The sequence below is a fragment of the Sus scrofa genome, chromosome 9, assembly GCF_054392235.1.
Source record: "Sus scrofa isolate SSC_HxYL_T2T_F1_AM1 chromosome 9, Sscrofa_HxYL_maternal_Yorkshire_Landrace_v2.0, whole genome shotgun sequence".
Classification (NCBI taxonomy): domain Eukaryota; kingdom Metazoa; phylum Chordata; class Mammalia; order Artiodactyla; family Suidae; genus Sus; species Sus scrofa.
In genome coordinates this window covers 88,674,445-88,700,110 of record NC_139391.1, presented here as the reverse complement: position 1 = coordinate 88,700,110, position 25,666 = coordinate 88,674,445, and the positions used below count along the sequence as shown (strand labels likewise).

At 34.5% G+C, this 25,666-nt stretch overlaps 1 protein-coding gene across 13 annotated transcripts in view; it reads left to right on the top strand.

Annotated features, from left to right (window-relative positions):
- DGKB (diacylglycerol kinase beta) overlaps positions 1–25,666 on the top strand; it is a 657,175-nt gene that overhangs the window by 195,310 nt on the left and 436,199 nt on the right. For all 13 annotated transcript variants that reach the window (XR_014815900.1, XR_014815899.1, XM_084977158.1 and 10 more), the window contains 3 exons: positions 6,430–6,546; positions 15,847–15,920; positions 19,420–19,494. Coding sequence is in view for 11 of the 13 variants with exons in the window: in XM_084977158.1 (XP_084833284.1) it covers positions 6,430–6,546; positions 15,847–15,920; positions 19,420–19,494 (266 nt within the window). In the remaining 2 variants the exon portion in view is untranslated. The remainder of the gene's footprint in view (positions 1–6,429; positions 6,547–15,846; positions 15,921–19,419; positions 19,495–25,666) is intronic.

The following is a 25,666-nucleotide window of genomic DNA, read 5'->3' as shown; positions in this document are numbered from 1 at the left end:
CGTTTTATTTAAATGTGCAAGTATAGGGAGTTCCTGTCGTGGCTCAGTGGTTAATAAATCCGACTAGGAACCATGAGGTTTCGGGTTCCATCCCTGGCCTCGCTCAGTGGGTTAAGGATCTGGCATTGCCGTGAGCTGTGGTGTAGGTCGCAGACGTGGCTCTGATCCCATGTTGCTGTGGCTCTGGCATAGGCCGGCGGCTACAGCTCCAATTAGATCCCTAGCCTGGGAATCTCCATATGCCATGGGTGCTGCCCTAGAAAATACAAAAAAAAAAAAAGGCAAAAATGTGCAAATATATATTCTTTGGCCACACTTTTGACATGGAGTCAAAGGCTTTTACTATCTACATTACCCTTTCATGCATATATCACAGCCTTATCACCCATGATAAGTTTTAATATCAGTCACTTTAATGTATAACAAAAGCATTCCTTATTTTGTGAAAAGATATTTATTAATGAAAATAATTCATATTAATTGTTTTAAAGTATAAGAAAAACTCAGTCATATCTATGATGTAATTTGAGTGTAAAAACTCTCAACTTCTATTATTAATTTTCAAAGCTTTTACAATCATTGTGTCCAACCCAACTTGCCCAGTCTTCCTGCCTGTGTACATGTGTACACATGCATGTACACACACACATACACACATACTCACATGCACAGACACATATCTTGTGTTATTGTGCCTCCAAATGATGCAAGTAATTTTTCATGGCAACTACTCATTTACATACACAACTCAGTGGTTTGAGTGATAATTCAATCACACTGTCCAAAAATAAGATTCTACTTAGAACTTGCATATACAAATTGAGGACTGCATAGAAATCATGAGGTTAAGCATTTAACTTAGAAAAAGAGATGAGGAGTATGAACATACTAGAGAACTGCCTCTTGGCTTTTACCCTTTGGCTTGTTGTGGCCATCAGTTATCATGGTTAACGGAGGGAATGGAGAGTGAAGATGAGGTCCATACACACGCACATAATTTTCTAATGGCACAGTTGTTAAATAGTACCATTTTTAAATGGCCCATTCCTAAATTTCATTATTTCAGTAAAGATTTATTGAACAGAAATCCTGAGTGGTTCACACCTGCTATGAAATTATCCTAGGAGAGAATATGCACATTCTGTGTGATGCATGAAAACCAGGACTGGTGGAGCAAGTTATAAATTGTACATTTAGGCTAAGTTGATTGAGGGCACCCTGCAGGTATGAGACCAGGATTAGTTCTGTCTAATTTGGTGTCTTCTATCCTCCTGCAAAAAACTGCCCAGATCATCACAACAATTACTCCAAGTTATGGTAACTTAGTGGAGAAATAAATTGCAATAAAGTAAATAAAGTACTTCTGCACAACATATCTTTACTGCAATCTAAGCAGTGTCCCTGTGTTAAATTTTGTGATAAAATATAGCAGTATTATATTTTATATTTTAAAACTTGAGTACCTAATTTATGCTATTACCTCCATCTCCGTTTCCTCAATTTGTCATCAAATGAAACTTCCCATTTTAGAGATGAATCAAATCGCTGGCTTAGCAATAGTAAGTAACTTGCCCACGTCTATGCAGTGCATAAGAGACAAAGCTAGAATTCTGCTTCCAAACCCGTATTTTTGCCTCTGCTCAAAGTAATTTTTTTATTAAGTACTCATTTAACTAATTAAAAAGGAATGACAATATTTACATCATTTATATCTATATTTAAAACTGTGTAATTTTTTAAAATAAAGACTACTTTGCTATTAAGCCATGTTTTGCTGCAACTTCTAGGGATTTCCAGTAGATTTAGAGCCTTTGCATTTTTTTGAAATTAGCTAGTTTCTCTTGGCAGGAAAATGTTCAAATCCCACAATAAGGCTATAATAACCAAAGGTGCAGCTTTGCAGCTGTCATTAGGTTGGTTTCTTGGCGCTCATAACCTGAGTAAGCCTTGATGAACATGGTATCACTTCTGCTTCAGGGAGATCTTTTAAATTATGAATATCCATGTGTTCCTTGGGTTAAAATTCTAGAGCTTCTGGGAAATTCTTGTGGCCTTGCTCCAGTGTCAGAACAGGCTAAGTCTCCATTCAGGCAAGTGGTGCTGTGGCAGAGAAAGCAAGTTCCAGGATTCCAATAAAGGATGCTGTTGGCAGTCAGGCACCCCCACCCCTACCCTCTGTGGCTTTGTACCAGTCGAGGTGCTTTGCTGCTGCCTGTCTCTCATGCTGAGATTGGACAAAAAGAAGAAAACCCTGTGCTTGAGGTAATCATCACTTGCTGCTTGTCATTTCTGAATGATCGATAACAGCAGGCTTAAGTATTGTGGTAAACATCCCTTTTGTGAAAGCAGTTTTCTGCAACTTACAAATACCCTACCTCTGAGAATCAGCATGCTATAGAAAAAGATGTTTTTTAGAGCACGTATTTAAAGTGACATCTTTTTATTTCATTTATTTCATCTTTCTGTTTTCTGCGAAAGGTGTTTTTAGCTTTTCTTCTGTTTATTGTGATGATTATTCTTTTGGAATTCTAATACAATATATTCCTCAGTTAAGATCTGCTGCTACTTCTAGAGTTTAAGGATCACAAAACATTGAATTCTGTATTTCAAATGTCTGTGTAGCAAACACAAACGTTTGATATTTGAAAAATGCTGAAATATCAATAACTGTATTTTATAATCTGTAGTTCTATTTTCTTTCTTTTTTTTTTGGTTAGAGCAGCTCTTTTTAGTGTTTGAATAATTTCTATTGATTAAAGCAATAATTTTCCAACTCCTTTTATATCTGCGATAATTTATCTGGCGGAACAAAATTTGCCTTAATTATAACAAAGTAATTTATTTTGTGATTTTAGAGTCCAAAAACTTAAAAAAAAAAAAAAAGATAACTGAAGGTGAAGTGATAAGCACTGCCCCCTATTACCAGAGAGCATTTTTTTCCTGAATAATGACACAAAATAATGCTGGTAAGCTCCTCTTGAGACTTTCCAGTAACTTCAGCATTAGAAGTAAGTCTCTTAAATATCATCCTAGAACTCTGCCAGTCAGAGTGAATTAACCCCAAAACAAGCCAGTGAAACATTTGTGGATGACAGGTTTTTCAAAGATGCAATTGTCTCACCTTTTCTGTCCCCCCCATATAAAATAGGAAAGAAAGAAAGATTTTCATAGTGGAACCAGGAAAAACGTATTTACTGCCCACCTGTTAGCTTATGCTGCTGCATAAGTAAAATACAGTGAAGAGATCAGAGAGACCTCCATACAATTTGGAAATAAACATAAAATAAATGAGTATTAAAAATAGGAAAATTAAATGGTTACAAGTCTCTCCTGTTTTCATATTGTCAGCTTTGATTAATTCTACAAATTCTACTTACTAAGCATATTTTCCTCAAAGAAATCACTGGATTTTCTTGGTGTGTGTGTGTGTATATGTGTGTTAGATGTGTCTGAGTGTGAATGTTTAAACAAATGTTTCAGTATTATCCAGATTACATAACAAAATTCACCTACAGATGGATTGACTGAGGATTTTTTTTAAATTACATACCTCTTTATTATTATTCTGGATTTCGAAAGTGAAATCTTATCCATTGAAAACTCTATTTGGGATTTTAAAATATGTTTATATGTTTTACAGTTGTTACTAGAAAGCACTAGTTTAGTCCACTCCACAATTTACTCTAAGGGTAACTTCTTGGAGAGACATGAAGCCACTCAATTAAGGCCTCTTTGCTGGCTGATAGCTGTATATAGCTAGGGAAGTTCCTTACCACACAGGAATTTCCCTAGCTATATGCATATCTAAGAATAAAATAATGTTAATAAGTCACTTGTTAACTCATTACAGACATATATTCACATGTCTTAAATTTCCAGGATTACATTTATAAATAGCCTGGGCACAAATACTGAATTCCTGTGTGACTAACCATCTTAAACTGTATTTAGTTCTTATAACCTACACTTTTAGAAATTAAATGCTAAATAACAATTGTTGGACTGCATGGCAAAATGTAAGATGCATAAGTTACATGATTATATATAGAGAGATTTTTATAGAACATTGTTACCATATTTTGAAAAAATTCTCTAAGGTTAAATAATATTTAAGTAGCAGATATGAGATTCCACTTTGGATTTCTGACCCCAATCCTCATCTTATAACTTGCTCATTTTATGCATTATGCTCTTAACTATCTGTGGACAAAATGTTATTTGTATGTTTAGAAAGAATGATTTTTTTTAATATCAATATTTCTCTGCAGAATTATGCTTAAATGAAAGTACATCCTTTTCCAAAGTATTTGAATTTCAGGATTCCTATTACACCATCCATTTTCAGCCACATAAAAAATATATTCAGTGTTTTTGCACCATGAAATTGCAAAGACTATAAAAGGATTATGTTAGCGTTTATTTTGATCTGAGAAGTTTTCTGTTCCATCTGGCCCTAATATATTTTAAAAGAGCTTTACTTTTAAGTCCACTTAAAATATTTTCCTAAATTATAGTAATTGAAAAATGCTCTAAAAAAGTAAATATAGGAACCGGGAAATATGTATCTGAATAAGTGATAGGAAATATGTGGCACTCGAGCATGTAAGCACACATGGCAGACATTACTAATTGAGCAGGACAGTTTTCACACCAAGCTTAGACATGCCCCAGGAGTCTTCTCAATGCAGTGATTCAGGCACATTAAAATTTTTGATTTTTTTTAATGTTAAGACATTTATTTCTGCATTCATTTATAATGACTGTAGTCATGCACTGACCTAGGATCTGATGTAAAACAATGAAGCAAACAAAGTTCTTTCTTGATCAAGCTTTGATTAAAGTGTAGGAAGACCTGCATTAAATAGATAACATTTCAAGTTGTAACAAATTTTAGGTAGATAATACTGTATATAATATATACATACTATATATAATGTATAAATACCATATATAATACATAATACTAAAAGCATAAACACACACAGTCTCTCTCTCACACACACACACACACATACACACACACACAAACTTTCACAATACAAAGAAACAGAGAAGCCTGTCTAACATTTGACCAGGAGCAAGCGCAACAAATATACAGAGAAGAGCTATCCAGCAGAGGGCAGAGTGATTGTAAGAGCCTATATTAAGAGCAGGATAGTTGTGATCAAGGAGTAAATACAAGGTAGGTATAGCTGGAATGGAGTAAAAAAGGATTAAGTGTGGCTATGGTATAGAGAATTGACTTTAGGGAGACAAAAATGGAAGTTGGTTGATCCATTAGGTGATAGTTACAATAATTAAAGCAAATAAGATGATGGGGGCTTGAACCATGTGATAATGGATGTGGTGAATAATCATCCAGTTTGGGATTTATTTTCAAGGTGGGTAGGCAGTAAATTAAAAAAAATAGTTTTGGACATTTCAGAATTGCTATGCATTCATTCTAGAATGATACTCATGTGGAGAAAGACAAAAGGGCCTTTGTAAATAAGAATTAAGTTTCTATGGAGAAATCTGAGTAGGAAATATAAATTTGGAAATCTTTGTTACCAAATTGAAATGTTAAGCCTTGGGTTTAAATGAAGTTACCTAAGGAATCAGTATACAGAGGGAAGGGGAGAGGTCAGGTGTATAGATTGTAAAGCTGGAGGAGAGACCAACAATAGAGACCGAGGAAGCAGTTAGTAAAGTACAAGGAGAGTTAAGTGAAAGAAAAGTCCTGGAATCCAACTGAGGCAAGTTTTCTAAAGGGAAGATGTCATTTCTGTCTAATGATACTTTAAAGTTGAGATGAATATTGACCAATAGGTGAGGCAAACGAGCAGATCATTGGTGATTTGATAAAAGCTTATTCGGTGAACCAATGCTGATAAAAGTTTATTGGGCAGTGTCGAAAAGACAGTGAGAGGAGAGGAAACAGTGACAGGAAGAAGACAACTATAAAAAATTTTTCTACTATGGCAAACATAGCAATTAGCTGGGGTAGAATGTGCATTTTATGTTTATGCCATTCTTAATAGAAAATGGTAGCTGAAAGCCCCATCATGTATTCATTTTCAATATTGTATGTATTTGTAAGCATTATTTTTAATGCTCAGTACCATATCATTTACATTATAATCCTATATTATTATCTGTACCATTGTTTATGAAAATAATTCGCTTCAGTGGTCCTTATTAACTTTTACTAGAGTCATAATTGGGCACATCTGGATAATACAGTTTGATTTGCTTTAACATCCTTTCTTTAACTGATATTTGATCATGTATCTGTCATATATTTTAAGCCAGTAGAAGGCATCAGCTTTCATGTCATTCACCAGAAACCCCAAATTTGAATCTGGGCCCAAGTTTGTGGCCATGAAATTGTATGTTGCCCCTTGCAGTAAAACAATTCAACATTTTTATAAAAGATTTTTTGTCTTATAGGAAAGACAAGCAACAGTGAAAAAGGAAAAGGGTGGTTCCCAGCAGGTAAACAAAGTGACTGACAAGAATAAAATGCAAAGGGCCAACTCTGTTACTGTGGATGGACAAGGCTTACAGGTATGATTTCTTTTTTCAAATTTTAGTAGCTTTCATATTTGTCACTTATTTGCTCTCAGAGGGGCATATGTCTAGCTATCAACACATTTGTTAATGTGCAGATTAGTTCAGTTGACAATTTCAGGAAAAATTTTATTAATTTATTAAGATGTCAGTTTTACAGTTGATTGACAGAATGACGTTCTAATTAATCATTTATGATATTTTCTCCAGTTTAACTCTGGTAAGAGGTCTTTTGTCAATCTGAAGTTTTTGCAAAGTATTACTAAATATAATACATTTATTATTCATATATATATATGTGTGTGTCATTTATTTGCAAGAATACTTTCTCCATATATTTTATTATATCTACTTGAAGAGTCCTTTTGACTCAAAATATGTTTTTGGAAAAGAATAAAATAAACTCTGTGGAATTTTTTTCTAAATAAATAATAAAAATAAAGAATATTATAATTTACCCATATCATTCAAAGTTTTAAGTCAAAATTGATACCTCACGAATATTTCTCATTTAAGTTAACAAAGGTTGTTCAAAATCATGTTTTTAGTACTTTAAAAATTTCTACATTACCCCTAGGGTCTCTGACCTCAAGAATAAGATTTCTTTCCATATGTGTTATGACACATCCTATAGATTGAATACGTTATTGTTATTTGCCTCTCTTTCTCAGTCAGATACGAAAATAACTAGGTAAGTTGTTTCAACTACAGATTAGGGGTATTTTTGTTTTGTTTTTTTCCCTTCCTGTATGTTTCTCTCATCTAATATCTAATGCTTAATTTCTTCTGCAAGTTTTAAAAAATATATATCATGGAAAAGCATTGAGTTGCAGCCCAGTTTGCATATAACTTAGTGACAGAAGAGATCTACACTACTTAAAGACTATTAATCATAGTTAAGCACATTCATCTTACTTCTTTCCAGCTAACCAGCATAATGATCAGGATTATTATTTCTAATTAGAGGAAGTAATAGATCATGTATAACCTTAGGATGAGTCTCATTAATTAACCCGAGTCCTAGGGGACTTCAAATAGAGGTGGTTAGGCACTCCGTCTTTGTCATGGCTCACACCATAGGTTTACACTTAGTACATATGCTCCAATGTAATTGAAACTGCAATTCCTTAACATTCAAGAGATGTGAAAATAGAGATGACTATCCACCTGTGAACAAATACATAGAAAAACAGAATAATTGTTTAAACTATATTAAGCTGATGTTACATTGTCCCTACTATTCTTTGAGAAAATTTCCTAATATATGCATCTCTTGTGAACCAAAGTCTAGTTTCTAACACTCTTAAAAAAGGTAAACAGAGATAACTTTATACTGAAATATCTAAAACTGAACCAGTATTGTCCCCACCACAACTGTTTTTCTCCATCCATATTGTCTTTTTAATTTGCAATATCTTGTAATTACCAAAACCATAAATTAGATATTGTCTATATGTGCTAATCACAAACATATAATGTATGTATAAAATTAATTCATTTTCTTTGATAATGTTATGTGTGTGCCCACTTTGGAATCTTCAGTCTTGTTGATTCTTACAATTATCTCTACATTGTCATTTTAAATCTCTAAGTCCAGAATTGCTACTTGTACTTTGAGTGTAATAAAAACCTCTGAAATGAGTCAGTATCTTCTTACATTCGACGTCTAGTTTATACATGAAATGAAAAAAAAAAAATGGAGCTGAATAAAATAAGCCATAGCAGGGCTGAGAGTTGGAGTTGTCTGTAATTTTATGTCAGAGAGCAGGATTGGGCCTCATGCATAAGCAAAGGGTCTGAGACATCAAGAAATTTTACCCATGTAACTGAAACAATGGAGTTCCCATTGACTGAAATGGGAAAGGGTACAGAATAAAGTTTGGAGAGAAATTTTTTTTTTCTTTTTTGCCTTTTTAGGGCCATACCCGCGGAATATTGAATTTCCCGGGCTAGGAGTCTAATGGGAGCTGCAGCTGCTGGCCTATGCCAGAGCCAGAGCAACACCAGATCCAAGCCACGTCTACGACCTATACCACAGCTTACAGCAACGACAGATCCTTAACCCACTGAGCAAGGCCAGGGATCGAACCTGCAACCTCATGGTTCCTAGTCAGATTCCTTTCCACTGCACCACAGTGGGAACTCCTGGAGAGAAATTTTTGGTGCTCTTAGATCTCCGAATGGAAATGTCAAACAGGCAGACAGATATGTGGTTCTAGAACTCAGGGTGAGGGCAGATATGAATTTGGAAGTGAAAGGCACACCAATGGCCCTTAACACCTCACATAAAATGAGTTCACTAAGGGAGAGAATATATGCAGAGAGGGATGTTTGAACTGGGATCCCAAACCAGTCTGACCCTAAATTCATGTCCTTTAGTATTGACTGTGTACGAATATAACCGCCCCTGTATGTGAATAAAAAAGATATAACATGATTAGCTCTGTTCCGTATAAAGGAGAATCTAGTATAAACTGTTTCATACTGCACTGCCCTTCACACCTAATTTATAATCATTTTTCAAGGTTTCAAGTACCACACAAGCTTTAAAATATTTCTGAACACTTTATCCTGTTATCAGTATTTTCATTGTTATACTGTATTACCTTTTCCTGATTTTTTTAACCAAAAATAAAGAAATAAAAAAAAATTAAAAAAAAAAAAAAAAACCTGGAAGTTCCCATCCTGGCGCAGTGGTTAACAAATCTGACTAGGAACCATGAGGTTGTGGGTTCGATCCCTGGCCTTGCTCAGTGGGTTAAGGATCCAGCATTGCCGTGAGCTGTGGTGTAGGTTGCAGACACGGCTTGGATCCCACGTTGCTGTGTCTCTGGTGTAGGCCAGTGGCTACAGCTCCGATTAGATCCCTAGCCTGGGAACCTCCATATGCGGTGAGAGCGGCCCAAGAAATGGCAAAAAGACAAAAACAAACAAACAAACAAACAAAAAAACTGCTTTGAGGAGCCCAGGAATCTGTAGATATGTCTCAAGCACAATAGTGAGGTGATGAGAAGCTGCTAACAGGCTCAGGGTTCTCTCACATTTCAAACAGAGCAATTTTCCTTTCATCTCTTTTTGTTACTGTTCCACTTGAAATTGTCTCAGCTGATATATACATATTTACTTCCAAGAGCAATTAGTTTTAGGTTAACAGAATTCTTTTTTAGTATTTAACCAGAATTTTAAAAATATATGTATTTTTTTTAATTTTTTTATTGTTATTTCCCCAATACATTTTTTTTTCTACCCCACAGCATGGTGAGAACTGTAGGGTAGAAAAAAAAAATTGTATACATAACACATAAAATGTATACATTCTTTTTTCTCCCATTATTATGCTCCATAATAAGTGACTAGACATAGTTCTTAGTGTTACACAGCAGGCTCTCAATGCTAATCCATTCCAAGAGCAATAGTTTACATCTATTAACCCCAAGCCCCAATAGGTCCCAATCCCTCCCCCTACCTCTTGGCAACCACAAATCTATTCTCCAAGTTCATGATTTTCTTTTCTATGAAAAGGTTCATTTGTGCCACATATTAGATTCCAGATATAAGTTTTATCATATGGTATTTGTCTTTCTCTTTCTGACTTACTTTACTCAGTATGAGAGTCTCTAGTTCCGTTCATGTGCTGCAAATGGCATCATTTTTTTCATTTTTATGGCCAAGTAGTATTCCATTGTGGGTATATATACCACCTCTTCCTAATCCAATCATCTGTCGATGGACATTTGGGTTCTTTCTATGTCTTGGCTATTGTGAATAGAGCTGCAATGAACATGCGAGTGTATGTGTCTTTTTCAAGGAAGGTTTTGTCCAGATATATGCCCAAGAGTGGGATTGCTGGGTCATATGGGAGTTCTATGTATAGTTTTCTAAGGTACCTCCATACTCTTTTCTATGGTGGCTGTACCAGGTTACATTCCCACCAACAGTGCAGGAGGGTTCCCTTTTCTCCACACTCCCTCCAGCATTTGTACCTGTGGACTTATTAATGATGGCCATTCTGACTGGTGTGAGGTGGTATCTCATTGTAGTTTTGATTTGCATTTCTCTAATAATCAGTGATGTTTAGCATTTTTCATGTGCTTTTTGGCCATCTGTACATCTTCCATGGAGAAATGTCTATTCAGGTCTTTTGCCCATTTTTCCATTGGGTTGTTGACTTTTTTGCTGTTGAGTTATATAAGTTGCTTGCATATTTTAGAGATTAAGCCCTTGTCAGTTTCATCATTTGAAACTAACAGGGCAACCACAAATCAAAACTGAGCATTACAATCACAAAAACTGAAAAGAAAAGTACTCAAGCATAAAATAAATGGAAACCACCCAACCAAAAAAAGAAAAGATGAAAAGAGATCATAGAATCAACTGGAAAACAAGGTTTAAAATGGCAATAAATACGTGTCTATCAATAATCACCTTAAATGTCCATGGACTGATTGCTCCAGTCAAAATACACAGAGTGGCATATTGGATAAAAAAACAAAAGCCTTCAATCTGCTGTCTACAAGAAACTCACCTTAGAGCAAAGAACACATATAGATTGAAAGTGAGGGGATGGGAAAAGATATTTCATGCCAATGGATAAGAAGGAAAGCAGGAGTTGCAATACTCATATCAGACAAAATAGACTTTAAAAAGAAGGCCATGAGGAAAGACAAAGAAGGACACTATTTACTGGTTAAAGGATCCATTCAAAAAGAGGATATTACAATCATCAATATATATGCCAGTAATATAGGCACACCTAGATACCTCCAACAACTACTAATAGACATAAAAGGAGAAATCAATGGGAATACAATCATAGTAGGATACTTTAACACCCCACTCACATCAAAGGATAGATCCTCTAGATAAAAATATATGTATTTTTATCTCAGTCCTCCCATCCCACTAAAATCTGTAATAAAATGCATGTGATATTTTAGGATGTCAATAAATCAGTTTTCAAAATAAGTGAGTTTTACATCTTGTATTATTATTGTACAAAAGTAACAACTCAAAATTAGTCACGTTAAGATACAGTTGAAAAGAGAATTTAGTGAACTTGAATATAAAATTGATCCATTAGTACTATCTAATCCTCAGATCACATTCAAATTTCACCAATTGTCCCAACATTGGGTCCCAACTGTGCTTCAGACAGGAAAAGAGTGCTGTAAATTTCTGTCTCATGTAAGTGAAGTCCCAAAGTAGGATCTTCAGAACCAGGGCTGATAAGACAGCTGTGGTTCCCAGGCTAGGGGTCCAAACAGAGCTGTAGCCGCCAGCCTATGCCAGAACCACAGCAACGTGGGATCTGAGCCATCTCCGTGACCTACATCACAGCTCATGACAATGCCAGATCCCCAGCCCACTGAGAGAGGCCAGGGATCAAATCCTCAGCCTCATAAATAATAGTCAGATTTATTTCCACCAAGCCACAATGGGAACTTCCTCACTTTTCCTTTTTAAAGAACATATCTTGAGTTTCCAAGGATATTTCTATTTTGATCTGCTTTGGTTGTATAATAAAATACCATAGACTAGATGGCTTAAACAACAGACATTTATTTCTCACAAATCTAGAGGCTGTCAAGTCAAGCACAAGGTGCTAGTAAGTTGAGTTTCATTCTGAGGCTTCCTCTTTTGTCTTGTAGATGGCCACTGTCTCTCAGTGTACTTACGTGAGCTGTCTTTGTTAGTGCACAGAGTGATCTCTCTTTTCTTATAAGGTATTCATCCCATCATGCAGCTCATGACCACCCTTATGACCTCATCCAACATTAATTGCTGCCCAAAGACCCCATTTCCAAACACCTTCACACTAGGAGTTGGTGCTTCTACATATGAATTTGGGGAGACAAAATTCAGTCCATAGCAACTTCCAGTTATATCTTATCAGACAAAATATAGACACATTATTTTCTACTTAAGATATTTATTTGCACTCTTACCTAACAAGACACCAAAAGTTATAGCTTCTCAAAGCTCTTCAAAATAAATATATTTATAAATTCTGCAAGCTTCAGCAACTTCTAAGATGCAGATATAATAGGAGGGGGGTAGTCTTACAAACTTACCCTTGGCCCAGGGTTTTTTGGTTTTTTTTTTACTAAGGATGAAGAGGAATGACATAATTAAGTGACAACTGCAGTCTTGGCTACTAAGATGATGCTTCTTATTTCAGGACTATTAGTGAATTCAGTGGTTGTTCATTTTTAACTTGTTAGACTTGATAATGGCTATGTAGGACTGTAGGTCTTTGGCTCCAAAATCTAAGAACCCTGTCTTTTGGCTCCTGGCACCTAAATTTACTCTCCTGGATTGGCCTTCTTTTTATAATAACAATGTTTAGCAGAATTTTTAAGCTTTTTGAATAAGCATTGAAAAAGATGTCATATTTGCCTGAAATCTTGACATTTCTATATAAATAACACCCTTAAATGATGCCCTAATGCTGGAGTTTTAGTGATTCTGATGTTTAATCACGTATTACTCCTTAAATGGAGATGATGTTAGGTCAGATATTTTATCTTTTAGCATCATTATCAAAAAGGTTCAATTCCATAGTCTCTGACAACTTACAAATAAATATCTTAATTTTCCAACATTTTATTTTTATGTAGTCGTATTTTATAAGGCTAATTTGTGATAAGGGGATATGTGAGGAAGTTTTACTGGTTTGATTTTATTACTTCTATACTTCCATTTTGGGTACTTGATTTATATTATGGTTATTCTAAATACTTTATCTAGTTCTCTCCTATTTTTCTGATCCATTTGATCTAATTATCCATTTACTCACCCCTAAAAATATTTAGATTTTTGTATTTTGAGATCCTCTACAGACTATAATATATTCTAGTGAGATCTGTATTGTCTATAATAATGTTTCCTCAAAACATAAATTTCTGCAGCATGGTACTGACCTTTATTTGATAAATCATAACTATGCCTTCAAATAGTCCAATTAATAAATATTTCTGGAAGGCATTCCAAAATATATTTTCAAATGAATTTTAAAATTTAGCCAAATGAATTTAGTGTAATCTCATGTAATGGTAAACTGAATATTGAATTTGGGAAATATTATCTTAATTAGTGTTTGGGTTCAGATGTTGCATTTTACTAGAAAAATTTATTTACCTTGAGAATCTCAGCTCTACTTAAAAACAAGGAGTAACAGTTCAAATTAAGTGTGAAAATCAAGTAAAATCCACATCTGTTAGCCTTTTTGCATGCAAAAACATTAGGAGCTATATCTGATTTTGTAATAGAATGAGAAAGAAAGGAAACTGAAAACTAGTCTTCAGAGGTGTATATTGGTGTTTCTCAAGTTTAGCTTTCAGTGGGGGGTCGGGGAGAATACATACCACAAGTTTATAGCACAATGGCTTAACCTAGTAGGCAGTCTCCATGTAGTAATGGATTGAGCACATGGAGTTCTGGGGAGAAGAGCTGGCAAGTTACTAGAGATCCAGCTCATCCATCTCATCTCTCAACTGAATGAGAGACAAATAAGTTACAGAAACCATGTGCCCACTTTACAAGGAGAAGTAAAAGAGTCAGAAATGTAATGAGAACAATTTAGATAAGAGTAGAAGAATTAAGGAGTTCCTGCTGTTGGCTCAGTGGGTTATGAATCAGATTGCAGAGACTGGTTGCTGCGGAGGTGCATGTTTGATCCCTGGCTAGGGCGGTGGGTTAAAGGATCCTGTGTAGGTCACAGCTGTGCCTGGCATCCAATCCCTGGCCCTGGAATTTCCATTTACCTCCAGTGCAGCTGTGTAAAAAAAAAAAAAAGAGTAGAAGAATTTAGAATATTTTATTCAACCTTCTCATATATAGTGAAGATTTCAACAATTTCTCTGTGCCTATACTCATTAGAAAAATGGCATTTCACAAGAATTGGATGAAAATAAGTTGGTAGAATATTTTTAACATCCAGTTTAAACAAAGAAAAGGAAGAGCATGATAAGGTGAAATAGTTATTTTGAATCATTTCATTAAATATTTAAGGATACTTTATAGGGGAGAAATAATAGCAATAAAGGACACTTTAAATCTACTTTCAAAAGCAGACTGATATGAAATAGTTCAACTTAATACTTAGAGGACTGTATTAGTTGCATACTTGTGTTATCAAAATAATGCTTTATCAAATTATGTTTCAATGGAAGATGCATAGGTATACATTGACTAGGAATACTTTTATTTAAAAGAGATTGTCTCTTAACACTGAAGTTAAGTAAAATACAACTCTTCTCTTTTTCTACTCTATCAAAAACAATTTCTGCCCCCATCACTAAAGTGCTACCACCTTGGCTGCTTTATTTTTGTTTATGATACTTTTCACTATAAATATGTACTTATTTGTTTGTTTATTGTATGTTTCTTTACCAGAATGTAAGCATCACTAGGGCAGGCACTGGGTTTTTTTTACATTGGAAATATGTAGCAATAAAAACAGTGCATGGCATAGAGAGACACAATCAATTTAATGTATCTGTTTAGCAAATAAACTAGACTAACTGGCACTCTACTACCCAAGCCAGAAAAGACAGCTTTCAGGAAATATTGCGTAGATGGAGACTGAGGTCAAAAGTGACCTCGAAACTCTTATTTATTTATTTATACATTCATTTATTAAAATATAGTTGATTTACTGTGTTGTGGTTGTCTGAGGTGTACTGCAAAGTAATGCAATCATATAAAATTTTTTTCATATTCTTTTCCCTTATAGGTTATTACAAAATATTAAGTATAGTTCCATGTGCTTTGTAGTAGGTCCTTGTTATTTACCTATTTTAAAAATAGTAGATTCTAGCTCACAAATGATTGGGACAATGGATTCCAAACATTCTACAAAGCTCTAAAGTAAGGATCATCTCTAAAAATAAGGCTTACTGTAATTGCATCTCTCTTTTCTTCTAATCTTTTTTCCCATTATATTCTGCTTTATCCTGGGTGGTTGAGTCACTGTCCTGTAAACTGTACCTATTGTTTCCATCCTATATCTGTTCAGAGGTTATTCCCTTTTCATAGATGCCTTCCCCTTTGCCATATCCCTAGCTTTTTGCTCCCTCTCTTAGAGGAGTGGGTGTTCCTGTTGATGTATATGGAGTCAAAGCATAGATTTTGATTTAATTACTAACTAGATCTATCTATTATCTGTTTACCTACATTATAGAACAAAAGAACCATATTTTTGAATTGGCTAATTAGCATTTCATTACTTAGAAATAATAGGAGGTTCTCTTTATGTATAATGTAAATAAGTTGTGCATATGTTAAACTCTTCTCTAGATCACTCCTGTTCCTGGTACTCATCCACTTTTAGTTTTCGTGAACCCCAAAAGTGGTGGGAAGCAAGGAGAACGGTATGTTATTTATTTATTTATTTATTTTGTCTTTTTGCCATTTCTAGGGCCGCTCCTGCAGCATATGGAGGTTCCTATGCTAGGGGTCTAACAGAGCTGTAGCTGCAGGACTTCGCCAGAGCCACAGCAACGCGGGATCTGAGCCACATCTGCAACCTACACCACAGCTCACAGCAACGCCAGATCCTTAACCCACTGAGCGAGGTCAGGGATCGAACCTGCAACCTCACAGTTCCTAGTCAGATTCATTAACCACTGTGCCATGATGGGAACTCCAAACTGTATGTTTTTTAAAATTAGGTTTATTTACTATGTCATATATCTGTAAAAAGATAATCTAAAGTTATGGTGTAAAAACATTTAAAAATATTATCCCTCATAGTTTATTAATTTTAATGTGAAATAAATGTATCTATATGTAACACTGCATATTGATATGATCTGTTCTTGTTTTTACAGTTGAAAATTTAATATTAATAATAGCCTTTTATAAATATTTCATTATCATATCTCAGGTATCTAAATTCTTTTCCCCTTGCCTACCACCCCTAGCCATTAACAAAGAGCTTTGCATACAACATGGCTCCATAAATACTGTTGAATGAAATTGGTTCTCTAAATGGGCAACAAAGTGACTTCAGGTAAATTATCACCCAGCAGTGAGAAACAGAATTTATATCCAGCTTCTAGACAAAATCTATTATAATGATTTTCTGCATGCCCTTCTGGGGAACACAATGCCATATATCCTGGAGAAGTACATTATATTTAATCTGAATAATAATGGACAGCATTTTTGGGCATCTCAGTGTTCTTATGAACAACGTAATATTTTCATTTTTGTAAAATTAATGATTAAATCATAATATTCAATAAAAAATCTGAAAATCACCATGTTGGAGAGTAAATCTTATGTTCTTCTATGAAGGAGTGTCATAAACAAACACACAGTTGTACTTACCTTAATAATTTCTAGAACTCTTTACTAATTCCAGCCAAAAAATGAGTGATCAGATAAAAGCACTGCACAAACACTATGATAATAAAACAGAAATTTCCATTGCAACTTCACCACATAATATAATTGAAACTTTCCATGAATGATAGAATTTTTAAAAGTAATTTCTTTTCCTACCATTTAAGTTTCCAGCTTTATTTCAGTGAAATAAAGAATGGTGATTTTCCATTTAACCAAATACTATTTGTTTATCAAGTTTTCTCTTTAATCAACAAATAGTTATATTTTTAACTCTGATAAACATGGCAGCAATTATTTTAAATGACTAGTCTCTTAATATTATAGAATATTTGCAATGCTTTATTACAGAGAATAGTCACCTCACTTTTAGAGATATAAAATGGTAATTAAATAATGATGCTAAAATTAGTTTCTCCTTTACTTCTCATACTTTATTAGTTGTGTATGTTATGGATATCTTGAAAAGAAGTAAACTCCCTATAAAGCCTTAGATGAGACTTAATTTTATATTGAAAATTAGAAACAAGTGAAGTATCAAGTGAAAAATATATATTTCAAATGGAAGCATTCCCCTCAAATCAAGATAATGTTAATCATGTAGAATTACCTTTAAATGTTTACCCTAATCCCCTTCTCCTAGTACAAAATAATTTTCTTTAAATTAAAAAAATAAGTAGATACAGTGAAGTCATTAGTAAATTAAATTTAATGGGGCAAGGGAGGATATTTGAATGTTCCTATATGCACACCCACTTATGTTTTATCCTTTATACATTAACAGGGACATTTCAAAGTCAAAACAATTGTCAGTATGTTTAAAGGAAATCTATTATGAATGCAATCATGAATTTTCCTGAATGCGTGAGGCATCTTTCACAAATAATGGAATTCTCTTTAGGGTTTTCCTTTCAAAACATTTGGGCTTTTTTTCTTCGATGCATTAGATAAGCAGAAAAAGGTCACAGAATTATATATTCATCCAAGTTAGTTTCTCTTACCAGTCACCAAGGTGAAAATGTTTACACATCATTTAGACAGCAACACCTGAGGGAGTCCAGACTCTTCTGGGAACTGCGAATGAGACACAATACACAGTCATACAGGGAGGCAGACACATAAGTAGATTTACTTCAATATCCCAAGTAAAATCTAAGCTAGGAATGTTTAAAATAAAGGTGCTGTGAAAGTTACAAAAAAGAAATAACTAGCTCCGAAGATTCAGATGTCTAGCTTTTGAGCTGGTTCTGATATAAGTAGATGTTTGCCAGGTGAAAGAAGAAAAAGACAAATTTTGGGGGATGGTGTGGTGTTTTTTAGGGAATCAGGAGATATTCACAAAGTTAAACATATAAAGGAAGGGAGGAGAAAGGTGAGACATTCTATTTTAAATATAATAACATTTTATATTATGAGTAACTTGACACCGTCAAGAACTTTTTAACATAAGAACAACACAACGGTACTTAAATAGAAATATAGAAGAAAGCTGAATAGGCAAGGCTTGTACAGAGCTAGGGAGAGAACTTGAAATCCTGAAGTGAGGCACGGAGATGGAATAGCCAGGTATGACAGACAGCACCCAGTTAGAAGGCACAGGATTGTCTGCTCTTCAGGTTCAGGTGCTAGGGAAAAGGAGGTACTGAGAATGACTCTAAGATCACTCTTGAGGCAGTAGGTGATGCAATTACTTAAGGTCTAAAATATGAGGGTATTATACAAGGAGATGGGAGGGTATAAGTAGATAATATGTGGTGAATGTGGGGAGTTTCTCTCAATAAACCTAATATAAATGTGTTTTTAAAATATATTCTCACATGCATGTAAAAACTAACTTAAAAAAAAACAAGTATACCTCTTCACTTTTAATGCTTTGTCTCAGAATTCTTAGACAGGATTTGTGTGTACTCAGAAACATTTATCTTGCATTTGTTATACAAAGATTGGTTTCTTTAAAAAAAAAAGATGAATTGTTTCATATGTGCCTGTTGAAGTAGTTTAGCAATTTTGTGAGTTAACTAATCAAGACTATAGTTTATGTGAAATAATTAGGCAGCCGAGGTCACAGTCTTGGTTTATATACATACATACAAAGTGCACAGTCCCATTTTATATGTGGGATAGTTTGCTTTCATCTCTATTAGGTTGGCCCAATAACCTGTACATTTCACAAGAGAAGATACTTAATTTTATACTGATATTTTAAAATATGTATTTGAAATATGCTAGATAATATTCAAAAGCAGGATAGGGAATGTTCTAAATGCTTGTGCATATTTAGAATGCAAATATCATTATTTATAATTTTCAAGCTGTATTGCCTTTGTAATGGGTACAAAACCTCTTTTTAAAAAGAACCTTGATCCTATTGAGCTGTTATACATTTCTAATATTATTAATGCAAAATTTATCATATATATTTAATTATAATCATATATGTAATATAACATTAAGGGTGCTATTTATTTGCAAATTTAGAGGTATCACTTAATTTTTCTTTCTTCCCTATTTTCATTTTCATAGAATTTACAGAAAATTCCAATACCTATTAAATCCTCGTCAGGTTTACAGCCTTGCTGGAAATGGACCAATGCCAGGGTAAGTCTAAATATGATATCACTACCATTAACTCATTTAATACTAATTAATTGAATAAGCAGCCTGGCATAACTAGAAATAATGTTATTGGAATACAGCAGCCAGATTAGTATGCAAAATACATTGAATATCAGCTACATTAGAGAAACTAATGTAGATGCTCTTTTTCATACTCTTCCTCCTCCTAATAATAATAATAATTATTATTATTATTATCATGCTGCAAACATACATATACATGAGTTGGATGCTTAAACTGTTAAACCATCTATCTGTTTGAAGAACTCCTCTCCTCTCTTTTCCTTTCCTTATTAAATATAGAAAATAGATGTACTACAAAGTAAAAAAAAAAAAAAAGCTCATTAACAAATAATGGAAATCATAATATGATTTTTTCATTTACTACTTACAATATCCAATAAATATCACTCTCTTTTAAGATATGTTATTAATAGGCAAGATGTAGTAAAATAAAATTCTTTTTCAAAAGATACCATACACTTTTGATGTTATAAGTATGCACTGAATTAAATTGTCATGAATTTGGCCTCGTTAACTAATTAGTGTCATTTTCTACTGACCTGTTTTCTGTCAACATGATAGTAAACATTAGACCAGATGAAGTAGAGAAGAGCTTCATTTTTTTAAAAAATCAATATAATTAAAAATGAGTCTTCTAGGTTATTCTCAGAAACTAGGAACCAAAAGTTAAAATTGTCTTTTAAATGTTCAGAATAAAATTGATGCTATCATATCTCATGTTAGGTAAATATAAATAACATGCAATTAATTAGCACTGGCTCCCACAGTTATATTCATCTTTCTCTCCCTTTCCCTGCTACCTGTTGTCCAGGGCCAGTGTCCAAATGCTAGGTAGGAATCTGTGGAGCCTGCTGACTGTAGAAGGTAGACTCACCATAGCTATTTAGTTCAGAACACAGCCTTTTCAAACTCCAGACTCTGCATTGTAGAGGATCGTGTTGGCATCATTAGCTAGGTGAGCTGCATCCAGGAAGCCCCAGTCTAGATAAAGACAAGCAAGATAAAGACAAGCAAGAGTAAGGTCTTGATATGAACACAGAAACTCAGTCCAGGTGATTCTTTTTCTTATTCTTTAATATTCTCTGAACTTCAAAGAAGAAGCTCTTATTCTGCACATTTAAGGGATTGTACATTAAGACGTTTAGCCTTTCCAAGACCTCTGTAGCTCCACTAGATCAAGTAAATCCAGGATTTTCTTATATTTTATAGTTAAACTAAATGCCTACTGATTCTGCTAACCACAACCTTTCAGTTTAATCTCCCTGTGTCTTCATGATCCTCTTTATGAAAGGAAGAAATAGTACCTGCCTCATAGGATAGTTATGAAGTTAAGTAAGATCATGCTTATGGAGCATATAAAAATGGTGCTTATGACATAATATGTCCTTGATTAGTGTAGTTTTAGTAATATGAATTAATAATTAATAATAATATCACTTTGTAACTCTATGTAAATATTCTATAATGACATTGATTTTTAGCCTTGCTTTCTCATTTCATTTTTCCTCCTCCACTTAAATAAGTATTACATGTTTCCTTTTACTCTTTCAATGTTAGCCATCCTATTACCTACTCTATTTTAATATAATAAAAAATAAAAGCAATGTATGTACTTGTAAAATTCCACATTACAGTGACTATTACTTACAAATTAGGCTAAGGGCCCCATTTTAAGCACTACCCCCTATTAGGGAATATTATTGCAAATTTTTTGTGTGTATCCTCTAAGCACTTCTATAAATACAAAAACTAATGTGGGTGTATAATGTATTCATGAATATACAGTGTATTTATATATAGATACACACGTGCATGTTGTGTAAATTTTTTTGTATAACTTACAGTATAGTTTTTATTGCTCTGCAGCTTTTCTTAACTCAAAAGCATATGGTAGACATTGTTTCGAGGTAGTAGATATTGATCAGTTTCATTATTTTTAAGAGCTACACAGTATTCCATAGTTTCATTAGCTATTCTGTTATTGGTAATTATTTAGATTGCTTGAACTTTTAAATTATTACTGTATGTGCTAAATTAATGCCTATCAGTGTATCTGTTTTTAGAAACATATCCAAGTATTTTCAATTTTAATTATCAGAAATTGCCAAATTATTGTACAAAAAGTTTGTGTCGAATGATAATCCCAACAGCAGTGCGTAATGGCTTATTCTCTACAATCTCATTTAAAGTGGCTATCTTCAGTAATTTTTATTTTTTTCAAATGTACTAAGTGATTATATATCATTATCATTTTTATTTGCACGACTAATCAATTATGAAGTTCAATATGGCATTAGTTAAATTGATGTTCCTATAAACAAAAGAAATATACTCTGGCTTGTGATCCAAAGAGTTTATGAAGTTGCTCCTGGGATTAACAGAAAAATGGAGAATCACGTTTCAGAAAAGGTAGGGAGTAGGAAAATTTGAGGAAACTCTGACTAAAAACACAAAGTCCACAGGAGTTACTGCTAGGAGAAGTTGATCCCAGTTGCTTCTAGTGGTCTTATTTCTCTATCAAAGATTCTTATCCAGAGAAGTATATTTATTAGTCTCTCCTGTTTCCCAGCCCACAGGGGAGACTATTTTGGAAAGGGGCATCTTGACTAATGATCCTGTCAAGGAGCATTAGTTTGTTTCCTCAGAGCCAAAGGAGGATGCTGTAACCTGAGATGAAAGATTAATTCTTGGAGTTCCCACTGCCGGCCAATGGGATCAGTAGCATCTCTGCAGTGCCAGGATGCAGGTTTGATCCCTGGCCTGGCAAAATGAGTTAAAGGACCCTGCGTTGCCGTACCTGTGGCATAGGTCACAACTTCAGCTTGAATCTGTTCCCTGGCCCGGGAAGTCCATGTGTTGCAGGGTGGCCAAAAAAGAAAAATAAATAAATAAAGATGGAAATTTTGGTAGGAATATGCAATAGGTGTTCATCACTGTTCAACCATTGTGCTTTCCAATATCCTTTCTTCTCTAAACATAAAAATTAAAAAAAATACTAATCAACTATTGCTATTACTAAATATGTAACCAAAAATACACATCTTCCTAAAATGTAGACAGCCCAAAGTTTTACATACTTAATATATCCATCTTCAAGTCCTGATTCTCTGAAACATCTCTGGAGATAACTATTTTCTCCTTTCTCTTCATCCATTTCATCTCAATATACAGCAGTGTAATGAGAAAATTATATATTTAACTACAAAAATGAATTTCATAAAATGATATATGTAATAACACAAAGTATAAAACACATGTAGAGTCTGTAGTCTTAGTTTTGCTACTAGTTTAAAGGTGTAGCTGAAACATAAAACATTTCTAAACTTCTCAGAAATGTTTCCCCAGTGCAGTGACTCAAATATTTTCCTGTGATTGGTCTGGTCTGGTATTATGGTAATTCTGCTTGTATGGGGCTGAATTAGCTTCTCATTTACCTTTAGTGATAGGCGTGGTAGTACATGACAGTATTAGTGCTATTTATCAAATATTTCCAGGTCTCCTCCCAGGCACTTGATTTTGATTTTAGTCCTTTACCCTCAGTATTGAGTAGCCTTGTGTCGCTCTCTCTCAGTCTGCTGTGGGCAGAAAGCAAAATTTCCAGTTTTTCTTTTCCTTTACCACAGTGACAAGCAGTATTAAATTTTGGCCTTTTGGATCACAGAGTAAAAACAGGGAGAGAAAGCCCCCCACCCCTTACCCATGATCCCCATAGAATGAATAATAAATAAGCCTCTGTAACGTATGCCACTAAGATTTTGGCTTGTTTACATATATTCATTACAACTAAACCAATGAATGATTGGGGTAGAGATCCAGTTAGTATCCCCTATTCCCATTGTAGGGAAGCAAATATATTATTTCTCCTTGGGAGTCAATCACTTATGACAGTTAGCTTCATAAATGTCTTTTTGCTTATTTGTCTAGTGCTATGAAGAGCCTCAAAAGGTCCAAATGTCATTGTTGGCCTCTAATTCAATGAAACCTCTATTGTTTCATATCCTAGCATTCCTCCTTTTTGTTAAAATTTCTATACCACATGAGTGCAGAACCAAAAGGAAGTGAATCAAAATACTTGAAAGTGAATGTATTAGTCAGTGTGCTTCAGGAAACAGAACCAGTAATGTAATGTATAGAGAGAGTTTTATTACCAGGAATTGGCTCACATGTTAATTGAAGCTGATAAATCCAAGCCTATAGAGCTGATGTTCCAGTTTGAGTCCAAAGGCTGGCAAGCTGCTGTAGAACTAGGAAGGATCAGTGTAATAGTTGAAATGTGATCAGGCTAAAGCATTCTCTCTCTCTTGGGGTCTGGTCAGGCTTTTGCTCTATCAGGCCTTCAACTGATTGGATGGGGGCCACCCACATTAAGGAGACCAGGCTGCTTTACTCAGTTTACACATTTAAATGTTAATCTAAATATTATCCACAAATACACTCACAGAAACACCTGAAATAATATTTGATCAACTATCTGAGAATCTGTGGCCCAGCCAATTTGAGCCAAAGATTTATAGTGAGTATTGAGTATAATTCTAAGTTTTGTCACCAAAGCTTTACATTTGGGCTCCAGAATTATGTTTTATGAATTAGGTAATGCAGCATCATATAATTCAGAGTATGTGATACAGTTGTTTATAGTGTACCATTTAAGTGCTCCCACTGATTCAGTGACTGAGTCTTTAGTAGGCTATTTTAGTGTCCTATGGACAACTGCTCTTCATAATAAAACATTACAAGAAGGCTTTTAAATCCCAGGGGTATCATCCCACGGTCTTTCTTCCTTCTTTATGAAAGGCATTCCTTGAAAGGAAACAGCATTAAGTGAGACACTATCACAGTGTCTAAGGCATTCACTAAGTCAATTGCTATGGCCATTGACAAAGGCATACTAATGGGAAGGAAAAGTAAATCCAATTGCTAGAACAAATGTTCAGTTAGTGAGGACAAATGGCTGCAGTTTCAATATGGAAAGGGTCCAGTGAATTTAGACTACTCCTAAGTAGCTGGCTTAGTTTCCCTTGAGTTAGAGTAAGATATTAGAGTCACTAATTGGTTCCTTTGATGACAATTGAGTACTCCGGAGACAGTAACAACTCTTCTTGAAGATAAATTCATGATGTCAATCTCTTCTGAAGCTTCCAACTCTACCAACATGAGCATGAGTATTTTGGACACTCACTGGGAGTGATTAAGAAAAAACAAACTGGCATTTCTTTGGAGCAGTTATAGTCCCAATTATAGGCCTATTCTGAGAAATTCACTTATATAAATTTTCCTTTCATCACTATTTCTCCATTCTTGGCCTTTCCATGTCCTTAATAGTGTGAGCCATATTTATTAGTCAGTGGTATTTAATGGGTGCATTTCCTAAACTCTAACTATGTCTCTGTCCAGAAAAGGTAGACAGGAAATTTTATTGCTTGAAATACTGCCCACTAGTCAAACGGCATTCTTTCCTGTCTTCAAATTATTCCCAGTATACTTCTACTGCCACAGCTATCTACTTCCAGCTACTTTTGATACATCATGGAGAGACACTGGTAAATCAGTCTCTTCTTCCTTAAAAAGTGAGACTGTAGAAATCCCTGTGAGGACATAAACGTGGGTTGAAGGAGGGGTTGGGAGTATAGCAAGGTTCAGAATCTCTGTAGGGTTGGGGCCAGGCATTTCAATTTCTTTATTTTTTTTTTTGAATTTTTAAAATGATTTTTATTTTCTTCCATTATATTTGGTTTACAGCATTTTGTCATTTTCTACTGTACAGCAAAGTGACCCAGTCACTCCTATATATACATTCTTTCTCTCACATTATCCTCCATCATGTTCCATCACAAGTGACTACATATAGTTCGCTGTGCTATACAGCAGGATCTCATTGCTTATCCACTCCAAATGCAATAGTTTGCATCTATTAACCCCAGTCTCCCAGTTGCACTCTCTCCTCCTCCCCCGGCAACCATAAGGCTGTTGTCCAAGTCCATGAGTTTCTTTTCTGTGAAAAGCTTCATTTGTGCCATATATTAGATTGCATATATGTGACATCACATCATATTTGTCTTTTTCTTTCTGACTTACTTCACTTGCTATGAGAGTCTCTAAGTTCTATCCATGTTGCCGCAAATGGCATTAT